At 42.0% G+C, this 20721-nt stretch overlaps 1 protein-coding gene across 4 annotated transcripts in view; it reads right to left on the reverse strand.

Moving 5' to 3' along the window:
- The window catches only part of MICAL2 (microtubule associated monooxygenase, calponin and LIM domain containing 2), a 152360-nt gene that overhangs the window by 112600 nt on the left and 19039 nt on the right, over positions 1-20721 (reverse strand). For all 4 annotated transcript variants that reach the window (XR_014212334.1, XM_082192795.1, XM_082192794.1 and 1 more), the window contains exon 2: positions 2892-3249. Coding sequence is in view for 3 of the 4 variants with exons in the window: in XM_082192795.1 (XP_082048921.1) it covers positions 2892-3191 (300 nt within the window). In the remaining variant the exon portion in view is untranslated. The remainder of the gene's footprint in view (positions 1-2891; positions 3250-20721) is intronic.

Here is a 20721-nt window from a genome sequence, read left to right on the forward strand (position 1 = left end):
AATACAATAATAAACAAATCCTGCAAATTGCAGAAGGATGCTGAATGAAATATCAAAGCTTAACAGACTGAAAGGCCTACCCAATCCCCCAGAGGCTCAGCCTTTTGACAAGATGCTTCCTTTAGGCTATGATATAAACTCACTGACAACTTCCTGTTAGGGCAACTAGCAGAAACTGCAGGGATGCTGTGGGTTATCAGCCAGATGAGTTTCCCACACTCCTTCCTCTCCTGGCTTTGATTTGAATGAAGTAACACATGCAGATAAGCCTCTTCGAAAGAGAAATAGATGAGGCAACCATAGACAGGCACATTAGATTTTAATTCATCACAAACTTAAGTGTTAAATTGTCACATTCTTGTGGTTGCATTTTGCTTCACCATTGTAAAGATTAAAGTAATTAGAAACACACACACACACACACACACACACACATATATATATATATATATATATATATATATATATATATACATACATATATATACAGGTTTTGGTGTCTTCGGGTGTCTTCCCGTGTAAGAGTCGGGGTGTCTGTGCGACGTTTCGACGAGGTCTCACTCGTCATCTTCAGGCTGGTGCTTTCGGCTTCTTGTTACTGGAACAGAGCAGAGTCTGGTGTTTGAGTTCCTATAAATACTGTTGAGGGGTGTGGTGTATAGCCTCCAACGTTCTGGGCAGAGAGGAAGTTCCTAGATTAGTGTGCCTTTTCTTCTTTTGTTCCTTAATTACTTGAGGGATATCTTGGGTGATTTCATGAGTGATATTCTGAATACCACTGGGTGGGTCATTAAGTGTAGATTAGTTGCTAAAGCTTTCGTGTCTTGACCTCTTGAGCTTGTGAAGAGTTTTTCTGAGAAGATGGCTGTGCTGCATTTAGTTGTGCTCTGGCTTGGCTTCGTGTATAGGGGCGAGCTGTGGTTTTGTGCCTTGTGCCAGCCAGATCTGTGTAGGGATTGCAGGGGGGTGCAGCATCCGGAGGTGCCACTATAGTTTGGCTACTGGATGGAGTCTGTAATATGTCTGTGGAGAGGGTCTGGGTTTGGGTCTGGTGTGGTTGATTGGTGACGGCATTCTGTGTGCCTCTGGTTCTGGTGTCGGTTTTTGTGGGGAGGGCTAATTTCCAGATGTCTGGCAGGCGGGACGTGTCGTCACGCTTGTTCATGTTGTGAGGGTGTTTCTCTATCTCGATGGCTTCCATGATTATTCTCTTGTGGTGATGTTCCATGTTAAAGAGCAATTTGGAATCTGCAAAATTAATTTCGTGTCCTGTTTCTTTCATGTGTTGGAAAAGAGAGGAAGTTTTTTCTTCTTTTTTGACGGCATTCTTGTGTTCTGCGATACGTGCATTTATTCGTCTGTTTGTTTGTCCAATGTACGTGGCTGGGCAGACTTTGCAGGGTATTTCATAGACCCCTTGGTTTTCCAGCTGGATTTTGTCTTTTGGGTTTCTGAGGATATTGGCTATTTTTTGGTTGGTGCAGAAGGCTGTTTTGATATTGTGTTTATGGAGGATTTTGCTGATTTTGTCTGTAGTGCCCTTGATATAAGGAAGGAGGGCCATGCCATTGTTTTCTTCTGTGTCTTGGTTTTTGGGGGGTGTTTCTTTTTGGATTAGCTTCGTAACCCTGTTTTTCTGGTATCCATTGGCGATTAACACATTTGAGAGATTCTGTAACTCAGTTGTCAAGTGGTCTTTGTCAGCCAGGCGTTTGGTTCTGGAGATGAGAGTCTTGGCTACGGAGTTTATTTGTGCAGGGTGGTGGTGTGATTGTGCATGTAAGTAGCGGTTGGTGTGTGTTTTTTTCCGGTAGATAGTGTGTCCTAGGGAGCCATCAGGTTTTTTGTAGATTAGGACGTCAAGAAAGGGGAGTTGGTTGTTGTTTTCTATTTCCATAGTGAATTGTATTTTGGGGTGTAGGCTGTTGAGATGTGTGAGGAAGCTATCTAGTTTTTCTTTCCCGTGTGGCCAAATTACAAAGGTGTCGTCAACATATCTGAGCCAAAGTTTGGGTTTGTGTTCTGACTTGTCTAAAGCATTGGTTTCAAAGTGTTCCATGTACAAATTTGCGATGACCGGTGAGAGGGGTGATCCCATAGGTGCTCCTTCTATCTGTTTGTATCTTTGTCCACCCAAGATATCCCTCAAGTAATTCACCCAAGATATCCCTCAAGATATCACCAAAGATATCCCTCAAGTAATTAAGGAACAAAAGAAGAAAAGGCACACTAATCTAGGAACTTCCTCTCTGCCCAGAACGTTGGAGGCTATACACCACACCCCTCAACAGTATTTATAGGAACTCAAACACCAGACTCTGCTCTGTTCCAGTAACAAGAAGCCGAAAGCACCAGCCTGAAGATGACGAGTGAGACCTCGTCGAAACGTCGCACAGACACCCCGACTCTTACACGGGAAGACACCCGAAGACACCAAAACCTGCATTCCTGTACCCGTGAAAATCTACGAAAGCAAATACATATATATACATATATATATATATATATATATATATCTCCGATGATGAAAGCCAAATGCACACAACCTGTGGATTATGGCATACTATGGATATGAATTGGCAGTGAAGTGAACCAAGGGGACTTCTCATAGACTACCTGCAAGGGGAGATAAGCCAATGAACGTTCCAAAAACATACGAAGATGAGGGAAGTGATCCAAAAATAGACCATAAAAAGCATGAACTATATACTGGTCATCAAGGGGGGGGGGGGAGTAATTAAAGCAGTTAACAGATGCAGTGACAGTTGCACACTTCCAAATTGTGGCTACCAGGCACAATTTGCAACTTGAACAGCACAGCATTGACATGCAGAAGAAGCAAGAATCCAACTTTCAAAACAGAGCATCAGAATTAAAGTCTGTGATCTTACCTTGGTGTTCACACAAGATTTTCCACGCTTATATTCCTTATGGCTTGCTCTTTTATCTAGCTTGTTCCACAAGGCTTTGGCTTTCCAACTGGTCACCTTTGATTTAAGTTTGGTATAAAAGTTCCTGTTGTCCAAAGGATCTAGTTCAAGTTGACGAGTGAGGATATTAAAGGCCTGGATTGTACCTTTGCATGTTGAGGCTTGGACAAAGTTTTCAAATATTTGGCCAGCTTGGCTATATTTCTCATCATCCTTTTCCCCCATGTTCCAAGTAGTAAAAGAAGAATATCCTAATGGCATGCTCTTAGGCTGGGGTTCAGCTGAAATATGCAATCAGGTTTTCGCAAGCATGTAACACCTAGGAAGAGACAGATATAGGTCAAGTTAGTGCCACCTTAGGACAAGATTCAATTCCTTACAAACTACAGATTAAGAAGCCTGCGGGATACAAAGCACATTGTGGGAATAAGCTACGGACCTTGAGAGACAAACACTTCTGAATAAATGAACACAATAGTTTTCAGCAAATTGTGTATCCTATGTAAAGCAGAATTCCCAAATACAGTGGTGCCTCGCAAGACGAAATTAATTCGTTCCGCGAGTTTTTTCGTCTAGCGAATTTTTCGTCTTGTGAAGCACGGTGTCGGAAAAGTTTTGGAAAAGCTTCAAAAATCGTCAAAAACCTCAAAAAGGCTACCACACCGCGTTCTATGAGTTGCTCCTCGAAGTCAAGTCACAACTGTATTAACGGTGTTAAGAAAAAGGAAACAAACTTGCAAAAAACAAGCAAGCCCATAGGGAAATTTGTCTTGCGAAGCAGCTCAAAAACCGCAAAACTTCTAGCGAGTTTTTTGTCTTGCGAGGCATTCGTCTTGCGGGGCACCACTGTAAGATGCTTCTGCTCTGTTTTATATATAACTAGCTACTTTTGCAAACGGGTTGAGCTCCTGTTGCTCGGTCCCAGCTCCTGCCAACCTAGCAGTTCAAAAGCACGTCAAAGTGTAAGTAGAGAAATAGGTACTGCTCCAGCGGGAAGGTAAACGGCGTTTCTGTGCACTGCTCTGGTTCACCAGAAGTGGCTTAATCATGCTGGCCACATGACCCGGAAGCTGTATGCCGGCTCCCTTGGCCAGTAAAGCAAGATGAGCGCCGCAACCCCAGAGTCATCTGCGACTGCACCTAATTGTCAGGGCTTTACCTTTACTTTTGCAAAACTGCAATAGAAAGGATGGCAGATTTACCTTCTTCAGTGACAACCTACTGCTTCTTTCCCACTTTCCTAGAGCGCGGTTTTCAAAATGTCCTTAGCATTTGTTACTATCAGATCACCCAGTATTTTTCTTACTTTAAGGGTTGTAAGCATACTGACCCTTCAAACTGTGAAAATTGAGATTCTCAGGATTTCATCAAGCAGTATCCGAGCAATATGTTTAATTTAACAACAATTAACTGATGCTCAGCATACACTTGTTGATCAGCTGTATAGTTTCTTGTAAGACAGCAGGAACAGCAACAAGCAAAGGTGCTGCTTGACTTTCCCCTTCCTACCATTTGTGTCTTCAAAATTACCCCCAAAATTATTTCACACAAAACCAAAATCTTCCAAGTTCCCAAACAAGCTATGCTGTTGCCAAAATACACATCCTTGGGAAACATCACATTAAAAGCAGGGAACAATCTTTATAGGCTCTCTTCACAAGGTGGCAATCGCAATGGTTTCCCTCACCTTCTCATTCTGTACTGAATCGGCTGTCCTGTTTTAGAAGTACATGTAAGGTTACAACTTAATAGGGCAAAGTACAGTCTAGTTAAGGTTAAGTGTTTCAAAGGTCAAGAACTTGTGTTTCACTAACCATTTGTAACATCCAACCTGTTAGAGGATTTGGGTTACTATAGGATTATTCGTCCAACACCCACCCACACCCTGATGTATTATGCACAATGCATTCTTGAGGCATCCTTTTTTGCACAATTTATTTGGATAGACAACAGTGTTTATGAAGGATACTCACTCTGCACTATGACAGAATAAATTCCTGTTCCCTTTCCACCATGCTGTTTATTCTAGTACATGATTTTCCTTTGCATTGATACCCTACATCTGTAAAGCTGTCTGAGCCTAAGGCATGAATAAAATTCCTGCCCAGAACAGGTCACAAAAGTGAAGCTCCTCAGTATTTTTAAGTATTTTTAGGGAATTGTTTCTTTCAAGCTCAGATGATTAACACAACTTTTTTAAAGGTCTGGTGTGACATGTATATTTCTGCAGAATATTTATTACTCAATTTATTTATTAATTTTTAATGAAAATATATCTTTTTTGTGGCTGAGCATACCAATGAGATAATCCTCATTGCACACATTGCAACTGCTTCAATTATAAACATAATTTCATCTTTTAGCAACATTGTCCAACAGTACCATAATGTTTATTGGCAATGCTGCCCAGGAGGAACACAGAGGACTTCTACCGTATTTTTCGCTCTATAAGATGCACGCACCAGACCACAAGACACACCTAGTTTTTGGAGGAGGAAAACAAGAAAAAAAATATTCTGAATCCCAGAAGCCAGAACAGCAAGAGGGATCGCTGCGCAGCGAAAGCAGCGATCCCTCTTGCTGTTCTGGCTTCTGAGATAGCTGCGCAGCCTGCATTTGCTCCATAAGACGCACACACATTTCCCCTTACTTTTTAGGAGGGAAAAAGTGAGTCTTATAGAGCAAAAAATACGGTATTTTGGAACACAGAATTTCATCTGTCACAGGGCAAATTATTCTGCCTGATCAATCCTTGGTGCTTCTAAAGATCCAATCTTCTTAGAAGCAAAAGTTGATTCATTGGGAGTTGGTCACATTACCTCACTGCAACTCATTTAGCAGTTGCTGGTAATTTGAAAATGTGGATTTTCTATCAAAGATTGGCTTGGAAATTTTTTAGAGCATGGCCTTATTGAAGAGACTTGCTTATCAAAGCCATGTTGTGAGAGTGATAATCAGAAGAGATAAATTTCAGCTTATCTGGGGGGCTTTCATATCCTATCTGAAAAAGGATGGGATCCTGTTGCAACCTCTAGCGACTCAAGTCATGAAGTGGAAGGGGTTTATAAGGTGCTATTTGGTAATTCTATACTTGACATTCTCATGAACGGTACTTTATTCTGCTTGGTCAGATTTTTTTTATGTTGTACATTCATAAATATAAAACTTCAATTAAAATCAACTTTTAAAAAAAAGAATTAAGAAGAAGTGGATAAAAGGCATTGCCAAATAATTGCAGTGAAACAGAGCAGTCAAAGTATAAAATCTCTCTCCCTACACTGGTAATATTGCTAGACATTTCTTACCTCACTACAGTCAACGTGATGCCTTCCAAATGTTGTTGGACTCCCCCAACTCCCATCAGCAACAGCAAGCACGGTCACTGGCCAAGAATGATGGAAGATAAAGTCCAGCAACATCTGGAGGGCATCAAATTGGTGCCTGCAGCTTACTTGTGCAAGATTGTTCTTCATTCATTACAGAACATGAGCTCCACCGAACAACCTCCCCTCTTCCTAGAGTCTCCGCAGCCCCCTATTATTTTATCTGTACTAACCAGAAAATTCTAATCCATCACTCTCCCAGCTCATAATGTTAACTATACTTTATTCAGCAATGCAAAAGAAAATGCACAAGATTGCTGCCCCATTACTATAATGGATTCTATTTTCAAAATCACAAAAAATGCCTGATATTGTGCTTGGATTTGAAGTTGAGAGAAGGAGAGGCAAATGGTCTTATATGATTGCAATACTTTACAAAAATGAAGGGGATACGTACACATGACACATTCGCTACCAAAACATAAACTGGATGTTGTACTACGTGACGGAAAGCTTTCAGTCTCCATCAAGCCATTCAGTGTGACAAGAACATCAGTGTGCATCCAATAATCATGGTTTTGGTAAGTCTCAATTTCATCCTATTTCAGAACAGTGCTTCTGCACGGACAAATTATGAGTGGCCATAACAAGTATCTCTTCCCACCCAGCTCTGCTCTGTGGGGTACGCACAACTGCATTCAGCATGTCACACCGTTATGATTCTTCATGAGCTCCTGCGCAGCCCACTTCTCTAGCACTCCTTAACTACCCAAATGAAGAAAAGCTGGAGAGGCTTATGGAAGGTGCAAACAGGTTATCCTCACAATAGCCTGCTGCATTGACCACTTGTATGCACACACTGTGGAAAAAGAGGAAAACAGGAACAGGGATTTGTTTATGCCTGCTGGAGAGCCTTCTGTGCATAGGTACTTCCAAAAGGATTGGATTGAAACTTCTTTTTTTCCAAGGCTTTGAGTTAGTATTATCAGGAGCAACAACAGAACCTCTGTAGAAACTGTTGCTTTGGCCTTTCTCCATCACCTCTTTCTTTCAAAATGATGAGCTGCTATTTTTCTTCTTAACACAGTGTTTATAATACAGTAAGCAAAGCTTTGCAAGCAAGTCAGCAACCCTTCTGAAAAGATCATTTCTCTTGCTCGGCACTTTGCACAGCCATGCGCTGCAAGCTAGTGCTTATATTCTGCAATACTATGGGAATTTGCCTTGCATTTCTTACAGCACATATGTTTCAGGCCATCTATTTCCTTTTATTTTTGAGGCTAACTCTTTGGGGTGCAGGGACCTGTCTATGTTATGGTTGAACAAAACCTAGCAGGCAAACCCTTGGAATACTTGGGAAGGAAACACTGAGGAGGGACAATAGCTCAGTGCCTGATTTGCATGCAAAAGGATTCCTGTTCAATCCATGGCATTCCCAGTTAACAGGATCAGGTAGTGGAGGGGGAGAGACCCTGGAGAGTTGCTTCCTGAGAGCAGAAGATACTGGGCTAGATGGACCAATGGTCTGACCAGGCATAGTAAGGCAGTTTCCCAGTGGATCTTAAGCATTTTGCCATTTCCCCTGCACTGCTCTAGTTGTGCAGGAACTCATTAGTCCATACAGAGCACCTTGAGCAGTGGTGGCCAACTGGGTACTCTCCCAACTCCCATCAGCCCCAACCAGCATAGCCAATGGCTAGGGATGCTGGGAGTTGTAGGCTGATGCTAAACAGTCTGCCAATGTCTAAAGCTAGAAAGTCACATGGGTTCAGCTGTTTCAAGGAAAGACACCTCCCAGGTTTAGCTGGCGCCACTTCAGATCCTCTAAGGAAAAATGTCTCATTCTATCAAGCCTCAAGATGGTGGCCACCAGATGCATGAGGTCCTGTGCCATAGTTTCTAAATGTTTTTGTCTTCCTAAATTCCACCACTAGTTCTCAGCACGAAAAGCTCCATCCCTGCTACACCACCAATGCTGTCTGACTGAAAGAGAACCAAACAAGCAGAAGTCTCATGGGCTGTTGCTCTCCCATATTTTTTTGTGTATTTAGGGAAGCTCACCATGCACTTTTGAAGATGGTGACAGCAGGTCTTGGAACACAAATCACCATGTATTGATGATTTTAATTCTCAGCAAAATTAAAATGGTTTATTTTAAAATAATTTAAAATTATGAGGTCACAAAGGATGACTTAACCCACAGCCCAAAACTGAAATCCAAAATAGCATGAAGGTCACCACCAGTAGGAGGAACTGCTGCCTGGAAAGTGACTGGCAAAGGAAAAGCAACCCTTTGGAGTGATCCTTTAGTGGAACCAAGTCAGAACCCCAGAGACTCTGCTCTGCTGGAAACAGCAAAAGGAACAGCAACCGGGAGAAATTCTGATTCCCAACACTGTTTTTATATTATATATGCAACTTTAGTGTTCTGATGTTTCATTTTGCTACGTTGTGTTTTGTTCTCCATTATAAGCAACTTTGCGTATTATTTTAACAGAAAAGCAGGACATAAATATTAAATTTAATCTCTTCATATATAAGGGCTGTATGTACAAACCCTACTAGTGCACACTGCCTATTCAGCCAAGTCAGAGAATACAGGAAGGGCTACAAATATCACAGCAATCCCAAGTTTCAAATATTCATGGAATGTTGAAAGTCAGGCTTGGGATCTCGTAGGATCCATTGGCGGCTGAAAGTTAGCTGTTACCTAGCTGCATAAGCCTTAAAGAAACAGCTATCAACTGAATATAGTATTTACATTATTTTACCTTTACAGTGAATAAGAAATAACCATTTGTTATACTGTTTGCTAAGCAGCATAGTCTCAACGCCTGGTGGCAGTGGTTAGGAGGTTTTGAAATGCAAGAGTGGTTGGCAGTGGGAGCAAAACAGGAATCCCGCCAGACACCTGGAAAATCAGCGGTGGTAAATCAAATATGGTTCTCCACATACAGAGAGGTAAATTCACCACAGTCCTCTTGTCTGAGATAGAACCCACCAACCTTACCTTGAGTATCCCCTAGGGCAGTGTTTCCCAACCTTGGGTCTCCAGCTGTTTTTGGACTACAACTCCCATCATCCCTTGCTAGCAAGACCAATGGTCAGGGATGATGGGAATTGTAGTCCAACAGCAGCTGGAGACCCAAGGTTGGGAAACACTGCCCTAGGGTATTGAGCCCTACTCTGTGTGCTGAAAGAGGGGGTGATGTGTACCTCAGAAAATTAAACCACTATACTGCCCAGACTGCAGTTAAGAACCAGGGAAATACTAGGAGAGACAACAGGGGTTGATGGATAGCTCAGGTCCTGCTTGCCAGGTTTCCTTCAGACATCTGGTTGACCACTGTGAGAACAGGATGTTGGACTAGATGGGCCAGCATGCTCCTGTGATCTATGGCCAATGACTAAGGGAGCAGCACAGCTCATGTTGCAACTAACAGGCTGAATCCCCACCTTGCCCAGCAATCCTGCCTCAACCCTGAGTCTTCATTATGCTAACCTGTACAGTATTTCTAAGGAAGATGCTTGTCTATTGATCTAGGAAAGCAGATACATGTTTTTTTCCATGAGAGTACAGTGGATTGAGCCTCCAACTTTAATGGGGGAGGGGGAGGGACTATATCCCAGGACGAGAAGTCTGGAAAATACTGCCCTAAAGCATTTATACACCATAATTCAGTGGTTAACACATATTCTCTCCTAAACAGTATTTATGGGTCACTGTATATTTTTTATCACTGTGCTGCTTCATTTACAGTAATCTTAACTTTTAGCTCGATTCCTGGACATAATGTTTTTTCCATGTTATATTCCTGGGATATTGTCAGCACTACTAAAGCAAGTCCCTATGTGGTGCTCCAATTTCTTTTTATTACAAAGGCTAAGCATTCACTCTTGCCTTTATTTCCTGCCTTTGCTTTAAATCGCATCCAAGACACACAGCAAGGCTAACTAAAGTTAGCTTTAAAGCTATCTGGCAACCTTTAATTTTAAAAAGTTTTAAAATAGCCTCCATGTTTTATAGAAAAGCTACCCACAACCATTTTATATTGAACTAAATTAGCCTGATATTATGATCCTCATGGGAAGCGCTTTCCAAGATGTGAAGCAAATTCATGTTAATTGATTGCAAAGTTCAATCTGAAAACCTTCTAGCTATAGTTGTAAATTGCTGCAGTCAAACAGTGTTGGAGCATTGAAGAGGAGAATGTGTGCTGGTTGTTGTTTTTTAACCATTTTCTTTCTTTTTTTTAAAAAGGTTTGCCAGTATTTGCTCTGGTGCTCAGTAAGGAAAATCTCAAATACCTAAGCACTCGAGCCTTAGTCACATGTTACTCACATGTGGCCATAAGTGTGTAGAGTAAGGCACTTTTAGAGCCACCCCTGTTGTGTCATCCTTTCACTGTGTGTGGCTGTGCCAGAAGCAAGCCCAGCATACAAGCACCTGCTTGCAGGCACGGTGGTACTTCGGGTTACATACGCTACAGGTTACAGACTCCGCTAACCCAGAAATAGTGCTTCAGGTTAAGAACTTTGCTTCAGGTTAAGAACTTTGCTTCAGGATGAGAACAGAAATTGTGGTCCGGTGGCACGGCAGCAGCAGCAGGCCCCATTAGCTAAAGTGGTGCTTCAGGTTAAGAACAGTTTCAGGTTAAGAACGGACCTCCGGAACGAGTTAAGTTCTTAACCCGAGGTACCACTGTAGAGGCTCCTCACAATTGGGATACCACATGGTCAGGTGCCCTGGTCCTCCAAAGCCCCTACTCAAAGGCAGGTGTTCACATGCTGAACACTCTTCTCAAAAAATGAGGCAGGGCTAAAAGCACGGCCTGACTTTATACACTTATGCCCTACACATGAGTAATACATTGACAGGGTTAGTGCGTGCTTGCGTGTGTGTCTTTCATAATATGTATGTTTTACAGACCAGGGAAAAGAAGAGCCATGCAATAATCACTTTCTTCTGGAAAGTGGAAATATTGAAAGCTGTTTACTAAATTTTGGATTCCGCTCATTGTTAGAAGGGCCATCTTCAATTTATTTTGTCGTTGCATATTGCAGCAATACTTTTTTAAAAAGACACAAGCCATATGCATGTGATTAACTAACAGCCCCATCATTTTTAGTCACCCGCCAGCCAATTTTAATCAACCACCAAAGCTTTGTTGGCCCTTTAAAACTTGAAGCTGAAGTAATAAAGTGAATGCTTTGCATATCACTAAGTAGCAATGACTGAAGTCTGAGATAAAAGCCACAAGTAACCACATCCCTTAAAGAGGAACTAAGTCCATCTGGATGAGTCCCTTTCATCATCATCTTGCTAAAAAGAGGAAGAGGACAAAGGAGTAGTTTCTTTCTCTCTAATCTTGAAGGCAAAGAGATAGCCTAAATCAACAATGATGTATTTATAACAAATCAGTAAATGGAATTAAAACTAAGAATTTAACACAACCTGCCTTAGCACCGAAATACAAGTTGGTAGTTCACAAGGGGAAAGATCCAGAAGTAGTCCACACCCAAAACTCTTTTCCTTCATTGTCAGGAATATCATGGCTTGAAGGTTCAAGAGTAATTTAATCAAGTTATGCATTATTCTCCCTTCCACTTCATCAGATTTTTAATTAACTATATTCGAGATTAAGTTCATTATCTCCCAGTGCATTGTTAATGGCAACACAGTATATTCTGATCACCTACCAGTAAATAAAAAAAGGGGGTGGTGGAAATTAGAATCTTCTCACCGATATGCTTTACATACTATTTACTATTATCAGGCATGGTTGGAGTACTTTTGAGCTGGGTTTTTTTAATTTAAGTAAAGTTCTGCTCTAATTTTAAAAGCATGCAATATTCAGTGTACAATCTTTCAACTCAAGCAATATTTTACATTTAATTTCCTAGATTTCCTCTGGATTCTTTTTTTTAATTTAATGGTGTTATATTTGGCCACTCCAATCCTCAGACGAAGAGGCCAATCTTAGGGACAAATTATGAATTTTTATAGGATCAAAATGTGACATTTCTGAACTCTTGGGTGGGTACTAATTGAACCTGGAAAGGTATCTGCAATGAATAAGTCTACAACTTCTCCTCTTGTCACCATTATTGTCATAACTTCTCTGACTCCCTTCCTGAAAATATCACTACATTCATAGGTATCCACCATGCATCTTTCACAGTGTAGACAGACACAAAGAATTCAGCTCCTTTTATAACAGCAACCTCCTGATATAGCATCAATCTATAATGTGTACTGAAAATATCAACATTAACGTTAGCCAACCAACCTTATCAAGATCTTATCAGCTGTAGTATTGCTAAACAACTGCCAGAAACAAGTTTGGCATAAGCACAGGGATGACAGGCCCAAACCTGCCAGCCATTCCAGCTATTTGTTTCGCCTACAAGCAAAGCTTGTTTCTCTAGGTTCCCCAACATCCACCCAGAGGCAGAGAAGATCAACTGGGATGAGAAATCCTCAACATACAGAAAGGTTTGACAGGAGCCAATTACATTCACATTGCTTCTAAATAACATGAAAGGAGCAAACCCTGTCCATGGAATCCTATCTAGTTCCCTTCCCAACATTTCTGCAAAGCCAAGGAAGTAAGGAGCAGCAATTAGAAATATGGATGAGGGACAATAGATTTTCAGTTTATGGCAGGGGGTCTGTTTAGTTTCCCAAGAATCAGCAGACCTTCTAAGCTGCTTATCTCATTGAGCCCCATTTGCTTACCACTTGGCCAAAAATGGAACGAACTCAGTCTACACCACTGCATATAGATGAAGGCACATGACTGAAGGCTAAGCTATGACCATAGGTGTAAACACTGTGATGGGAGTGTGGAGGGAGGTGTAATTTGTGGTTAAAAGTTGGATTAATTTAGGGAGCAGGTGACAACAAACCTTAAATTCCTCTTCAGACTTTCCCAGAATTCTCCGTCACTTAATGAGCACATGGCATGCATGATAGCAAAACTAGGTCAAGGAACAAACTACACTCAGAAATCCAAGTCAGTGTCAACAGTATGAAGGGGCACTATCTAGTTTTGTTACCCTTTCTAGATTCCAAGAGAGCTTCTAATTTGACCAATACCTCACAGTGATATTTAATTTTTAAAAAGTAACAAGCTTGGCTCTAGTTATGCTCTTACCAAATGTGAATAACAAAGGCTCATTGCAATAAAACTGCTAGCACATTTGCAAAGCTAAGCAGGGTCTCGTATGGTTTCAAATGGGATGGGGAATCTGGTTTCAAATGGGATGGATGATACCAGTATTGGACTAGATGCCCCTTGTAGTCTGTTCCAACTCTACAATTCTATGATTCTATCATGTAAGAAGCTATATTTCAACTCCCATCAAATGCAACCTTATTTTTTTAACAAAAATTAAAAGGAAAACATATCTTGGTTGAAAGCCAACAGTTTTAAATAGATGGTTTTTAATGCAAGAGTGCCAATAGCAGTACTCAGACAGCCAATTAAAAGAAAGCTTTATAGTGACTGAATAAAGTACAAAAGATTCTGCTTATTGGCTTTGTATCCAATAACTATTAAGGCCTGGTTTGGGCATCACGGTAAGTCATAGATGCAAACTATGGCCTACACTGAACATGGAGCATGCTAATGCATGCTGTTGAAATCTCTCATTCCCCCACTCTCCCTTTTGGCAACCAGGAAAGAAACAAATCACAGTGCTAACTAAGCATTATCTGCAAAGCAGCACCTGTGGTTTGTTTCCCTCCAAACAACTCACAAAAGGAAGCCAAGGTTTGTAATGTAACATTAAGCCAGGACTGTAATCTGCTTTCTCCCCGGCTGGCAAAGGGCAGTGGGGATTGGGCATGATTTGAGCAGTGTGCACTATCACACTGCTCACTCGGCAGTAAAGCATAATTGTTTGTGGTTATAGCTTACTATACATGTGCAAGCAAAGCTGTATCAAAATCAGGGGGCAACCTTCGACATACGTTTATCATACTGAATCCCATTGATGCATGGGTAGCACACAAACAGGAATCCAAACCCCCAAAGCAATAGTATCCTATCAAAGGCCCACCCAATGAGCTGAGCAGAGTGGAGATTTTAATTTGGACCTCCCACTCTCAAACCACCATGGTCATCAAGTCACAGCATCAATAGCTCTAAGAAAAGTCTCAGCCCAGCCTACTATCACATTGCTGTTGAAGGAACAACTGTGGATTTTGTATTTATAAAGGGAGTAATATTTTCCCACACATATGATAGATAACCTACCTTGAGGCCTTTTGATAGAGCAGGGAGAGCATTTAAAAAGCAATGCTACTTTTGAATGAAGTGATTGATGCGGTCATGCCAATGTGTGCCACATGCATAAAAACGTCTTTCAGTACAGCATATTACTTTCACAAAGACTTGTGTATGGAGGCACTCTGTCTTAAGCATCATGCAGTTTTGACTTTGGAAGGCTCCACGGATACCCATTTTCTTGACTGTGCTCTATTTTTCTAGGTTGTTCTCATATTATGCACACTTAGTCTTTGTTTCTTACTGATGTAAATATTTTACACCACTTCATTTCCATTTGTATAGGTTTTTTCCTTCAAGCATACAAACTCTTATGCTGCTCTGCTGTTTCAACAAATATGTCCTGTAAGATCGAGTTTATACGTAAGAAATAACATAACAAAAACTGGCAACAAAGTCCAGGCACTTCATGCATGCTAAGAGGTGCTTCTCCATGATATGTTTCCACTGTAGCATGCAAGATTGGGGCAGGGTCATGAATTCCCCACCCCATCCCAGGATGCACCGCCTTCTAGATATGAGAACAGCCAGTGACTCTCCTTCTTCCCTTCCTAATACATTATGGGCGAAGGAGGAAGCACAACTCACTCCCACTTCCTGTTTCTTGTAATGTCTAAAGCATCTCAGCAAGCATTCAAACACCTACGACAAATCACAAGTTGTCTGTTTCAACATCCACCTCCATATTCCACCTTTAAAGCACGTGAGGTTCTTGCACCTGCAGGTACTGTGAACATTCCTGCTTAATACGATGATAATGATCAGAAGTTAAGAGCAAATGACAAATTTGCTACAGACAAGCCAAGTTATTTTGCAACAATTATTCAATGTGCTAGCACCAATTTTGGATCTCAGATTTCTAAAAGGAAAAAAAAAGAAGAGCCTTAAAAGAAAACCCTGCAAATATTAATTTTAAATAGGGAGTTACTTTACATTTTTACATTTCTATTCCACAATTCATTCCAAGGCAGTGTATATGTGGCTCCCTGGCAGTCACCCATTCAGACACTGGTCAGATCCAGACCTGCTTAGCTTCAGCTCATGCGCCTTCAGACCATGCAAATAGTTTCCTCTTTAAACATATTACAATATTGTACTGGGGGAAGGCATACCTCTTAGCTTCTGAAGGATACTCAAGAGAAAAAGTTAATACCTATTTTCTGTGCCTAAGTTATAGACTGAACAACTGCATGTCGTGCTCTATATATCGTGGCCTGGCAAGAATGTTGGAACCATCAGCTGATTTGTGGAGTGGCACGGCAGCTACTATGGCTAGAGGGAAAGAGTAATCCTCCCATGAGATCTTGGGCCCTCTGCACAGCCAAAAGAGATCTCGGGGATGGGTAGACCGGTGGCCCTTCATCTAAAAGGACTGGCTGCCATTCTGCCCAGCCTTCTTCCTCCCCACCACAAGTAGGGCAAACTTTCCCAGTCCTCCCTCCTTCAGTTTAAAGGCTCCCTCCTAAGACTTCCAGTGGTCACTGGTTTACAAAGTCAGAAAGGAATTTTACTCTCAACTGCAACTAGGCTCTAGGTTGGGAGAATTTTGCCTTTCTCCCAGTGAAGAGCACATGTTTGTTAGGCATCTTGTCTTCATTGTCAGAATTCGGGCAGAAGCGGCATTGGGTAGAGTATATGTAAAAAGGGCCCCCCCTTAAGGGGCCTGGAGGGCGAACAACCCCAGGAGGCCTTAGCAGCCAACTGGTCAGTAGCCATCTAAAGCTATTAGCAGTACTGTTTTGTGCCATGCTGAGTCCTTAATGCTGGATAACTACCCATAAGATACCCCAGCAGTCCTGTGCAGATCAAGAGCAGACTTCAGATCAGATGTTCCTCAGTCAACAGATTCTGTCCTAATGCCAGGCCAGGTCCACCTATTTCTGTTAGTCAATAAAGCTGTGGCCAATTTTCACCCACATACAGATCCTGGTCTATTATTTGGCATGTACCCTCACCTGGCCTTGAAGGGGGCTGCCAGTACAAATGCCCCAGAAGTGGTTTTGCACAACAGGATGCTGCAGAGGATTGTTCTATTTGCCAGGTACCTGCTACAAGTACTAGTACCAAGATCATGAAAACAAATTGTTTCTGCTTTTCTACAATTAACCGAAGTTTACAATGAGTTCACTGTTTCCTGCTGCAGCAAAAGATGCCAAGTATAAAGCTTTGAATAAGAGTGTGGTGAGAGAAATCAGACCATAAGCCACAGTCACATGATGCCCTACTACAATTGCTTCATTTGTTGCCCAGTACAGAATTAGTGTCAAGCCATCAGTTGTGGCAGCCTTGAGCATATACAATATAAAAGGTACAAGTCAGCAACAGATGAAATAAAATTTAGTTTCAAATGCATGGGACAATTCAGATTACTTTTATAACCCTAGATGGGTCGCTATGGTCCTGGGGAAACATTATTGCCCTATACATAGCTGTTGTGTAGGGCAATAACGTTTTCTCAGCACAGGGCCAGTTCAGTCATTTACTCAGTTTACTAAAGCGTACTGCTCACTCTCAGCTTACAAAACTGGCCCTATTTTTTGGAGGGGTGTGTGTGTGTGTGTGTGTGTGTGTGTGTGCACTCAGAGGTTAGTCACAGACCACGTTCACATCAATCTTCATATCAAATCCTTAACCTGCTTAGACATGTCATTGAGTGGAATCGTAAAAAGCAAGCAAACAAACAAACAAAACCTAAAGAAAATGTCAAAGCTGGTAACACCAGTAAGTTCATTTACACACCCAAATGAGACAGCATAGCCACTGATAAGCTATTCTGGCAACGTGGAAACCAAGCCAAGCCAAAAAAAATATCAAACCAGCTTCATGCACACACAAAAAAGAATGATCATGATCTATCAAAGTTAAAACAGCATCAGTGTGAATCTGCAGAAAGGGAAACTACCATGGCTGAAGGCATTTCTTTCTCTTAAGAGAACTTTAGAAACCACAAAAAGTTTCAAAAGCAGAAGAAAGTGGGAAGGGGTAGAGATCCCATTCTCTCAGTGTGTCATGTAGAGAATATCTACTTCTGTTTTACTGCAGGAGAACAGAGGATAGCTGCAAGATGCCTTCACAGTAACTGAACACGATCCTTTTGAGTAGATGTGATGAATAAATCTTATCAGAAGTATGAGAGGCACTGGCTAATTCCTATGGAATTCCCAGTGCTGTTCACCTTTGTCCATGTGTACACTCACTGCTGCATGCTGGATATTAGTCATCTGCAGGTTAAAAGGTTGGATCTGAGCATGCCTGCAAGGCAAGGCAGGTATCCAAACCAGGTCATCATCTAATTAGGACTCTGGTTAAGCCTCTCTCTTTTTTTTCAAGAGTTGTTTTGACAAGCCAAAGAAGTTCAGTGTGTCAACATTTTCAGCCCTTGGAAATAGAGCAGATTGGTGCGATCACATGTTCTGTTGGGCAAAATCTGATGATCTGCTGTACACACGGAGCAAGCATAAGAGGGCAAAATGCCAAGCAAGCATAACTGACAGATCATGTTTACATTTCCCAAATGTAAGACTTGGATTCTTAGTGTTAATCATTCATTGCCTTGCAATAGGACAGCAGTTTCACTCTCACAGGACAGTCTCTCCAACTCCAGTTATTCCTCACCCCAAATTCTCTGAATTGTGCCCATGAGCATTGCTGCTTATCATCACACAGGGCTGATATTCTCACTCTCGGAAGCTAATCCACTGCTTTGAGTGTCTTAATAGGATCATGACAGACTGTGTCAGCTGGAAAGAGCATATATGAAAACCACAGAAGGGAAGTCGTATTTTTATGCATGGAAAGACTAATTAGGAGGTAATTTACAAAACAAGCAGTTTGTATACTAAAGCACTACAAAACGCCTCTGCTGTAATTTAGTAAAAAATGTGGCGCACAGGCCAAGTCATAAAACAAACTCAACTGTCAGGAGTTTGCAGTATGATGAAGCACTGAACTGCAGGTGGCAGCCTTCTTAGTGAAGAACCTTCTAGACTGACACTACCCACTTAGGCTGACTGCTGGATCTTACTGTGCAGGAAGAGTAGAAAGGCCTTTACTGTATCAAGCAAAAAATAAAATACAGCCTTCCTGAGTTATTGACTATTCCTGTATACTTGTGCATTCCTTGAACCTGCCTCTAGTTTTTCCCCTTCAGTCCTGATTTGCTCATTTATTCCCAACGACCAGCCCATCTTGCAGCTCCAGGCTCCTGATTCTCCAACTTCCTTGTATTTAGTCCAACATCATCTTAACAACATAGGGAAGGGCCATAGCTCAGTAGTAAAGCATCTGCCAAACTTGCAGGTGGTCCCAAGTTCAATCCACAACATCTCCAGGTAGGGCTGGGGGAGAACTCTGTCTGAAAATCCTGGACAGCAGCTGCCAGCCAGTGTTGACAACACTGAGCTAGATAGACCAATCATCCAAGTTGGTATAAGGCAACTTTCTATGTTCTTGCATTTTGTATCACTCAAAAAATAAATCACACACATCCCAGAAGTTAGAAAAGCTTTTAACATGAACTGAATACAGTGGTACCTCGGGTTACATACGCTTCAGGTTACATACGCTTCAGGTTACAGACTCCGCTAACCCAAAAATATTACCTCGGGTTAAGAACTTTACCTCAGGATGAGAACAGAAATCGTGCTCTGGCGGCGCGGCGGCAACAGGAGGCCCCATTAGCTAAAGTGGTGCTTCAGGTTAAGAACAGTTTCAGGTTAAGTACAGACCTTGGGAACGAATTAAGTACTTAACCCAAGGTACCACTGTAGTCTGAAAAGGGGATGTAGTGTACTAAAGTGAAGTAAGATAGTATTAAGCCAATCAGAAATTGGTGAAAAAGCCTACAACCTGTTATGACTCTACCACCTTGTTGTATATAAATTTTATTAAATAAATAAGGTAAATAAATATTTTCTTGTGCTGAAAAGATAACAGGTATTTGTAGATTGACATTATGTTGCTGAAGTACTGCTTTCTTTTTTAAAAAATTACAGTAGGAGCAAGGTTTATAAGCTTCTGCAATTATATGCCTAAATAAAGGAAGCTCCCTCTTCTGGAAGTTATTTGAACAAATCAGCTCCATTAAGTATGCTGAAATATTCTGACTAAAAGGTTATATCGCTATATAAGACACCAAAGGAATGAAATAATCTCCCTGATTAAAAAAGAGAGAAATAAATATACATAACTTTTGTATAGAAAAAGACATTTCAATACTATCAGCTAGTATGCACAGTTACTTAAATAATGGCACACTATACATCTTGCATTTATTATCAGTCTTAACAGGTGAGGAAGAGTATTAGTTTGCCTTCCACCCTCCCAACCTCTTAGCATGTACAGTGGTGCCTCGCAAGACGAAATTAATTTGTTCCGCAAGTTTTTTCTTCTTGCGAGTTTTTCGTCTTGCGAAGCACGGTTTCCCATAGGAATGCATTGAAAATCAATTAATGCGTCCCTATGGAAACCACCTTCAGACCAGGTCCGGGGACAGTCTGTCCCCCGACCTCTTCTGAAGGCTGGGGGGGGACAAGGGCTTTTCTTCCCACCGCCAGCCTTCAGAAGGCTGTTCTGAAGGCTGGCGGTGAGAAGAAAAGCCCTTATCCCCACCTCCCGCCCCGCAAGCTCCGGGGACAGGAGGGCTTTGCTGCCGACCGCCAGCATTTTAAAAGCCCCCGCTGTCCCGGGGCGATTTAAAAATGCTGGTGGGTGGCAGCGAAAGCTTCGCTGCCGCCCCCCAGCATTTTAAGATCACCCGGGACAGCAGAGAAGTCTCCGCTGCCCCGGGAAGGCAGGCGGGGGGAGCAAAGACTTTTAAAAGCAAAGGCTTTTAAAATGCTGGGGGTCGGCAGTGAAGGCTTCGCTGCCACCTGCTAGCATTTTAAGATCGCCCGGGACAGCAGAGAAGTCTCCGCTGCCCCGGGAAGGCAGGCAGGGGGAGCAAAGACTTTTGCCCCCCGCCGGCCTTCAGAAGAGGTCCAGGACCTCTTCTGAAGGCCGGCGGTGGGTGAAAGTCTTTGCTCCCGACCGCCAGCATTTTAAAAGAGGTCCCCGGAGATTTCCCTATGGGCTTTCTTCTTGCGAAGCAAGCCCATAGAGAAATTCGTCTTGCTGAACGACTCAAAGACGGAAAACTCTTTCGTCTTGCGAGTTTTTCGTTTTGCGAGGCGTTCGTCT

Source organism: Podarcis vaucheri (genome assembly GCF_965113315.1).
Source record: "Podarcis vaucheri genome assembly, chromosome: 1".
Lineage (NCBI taxonomy): Eukaryota > Metazoa > Chordata > Lepidosauria > Squamata > Lacertidae > Podarcis > Podarcis vaucheri.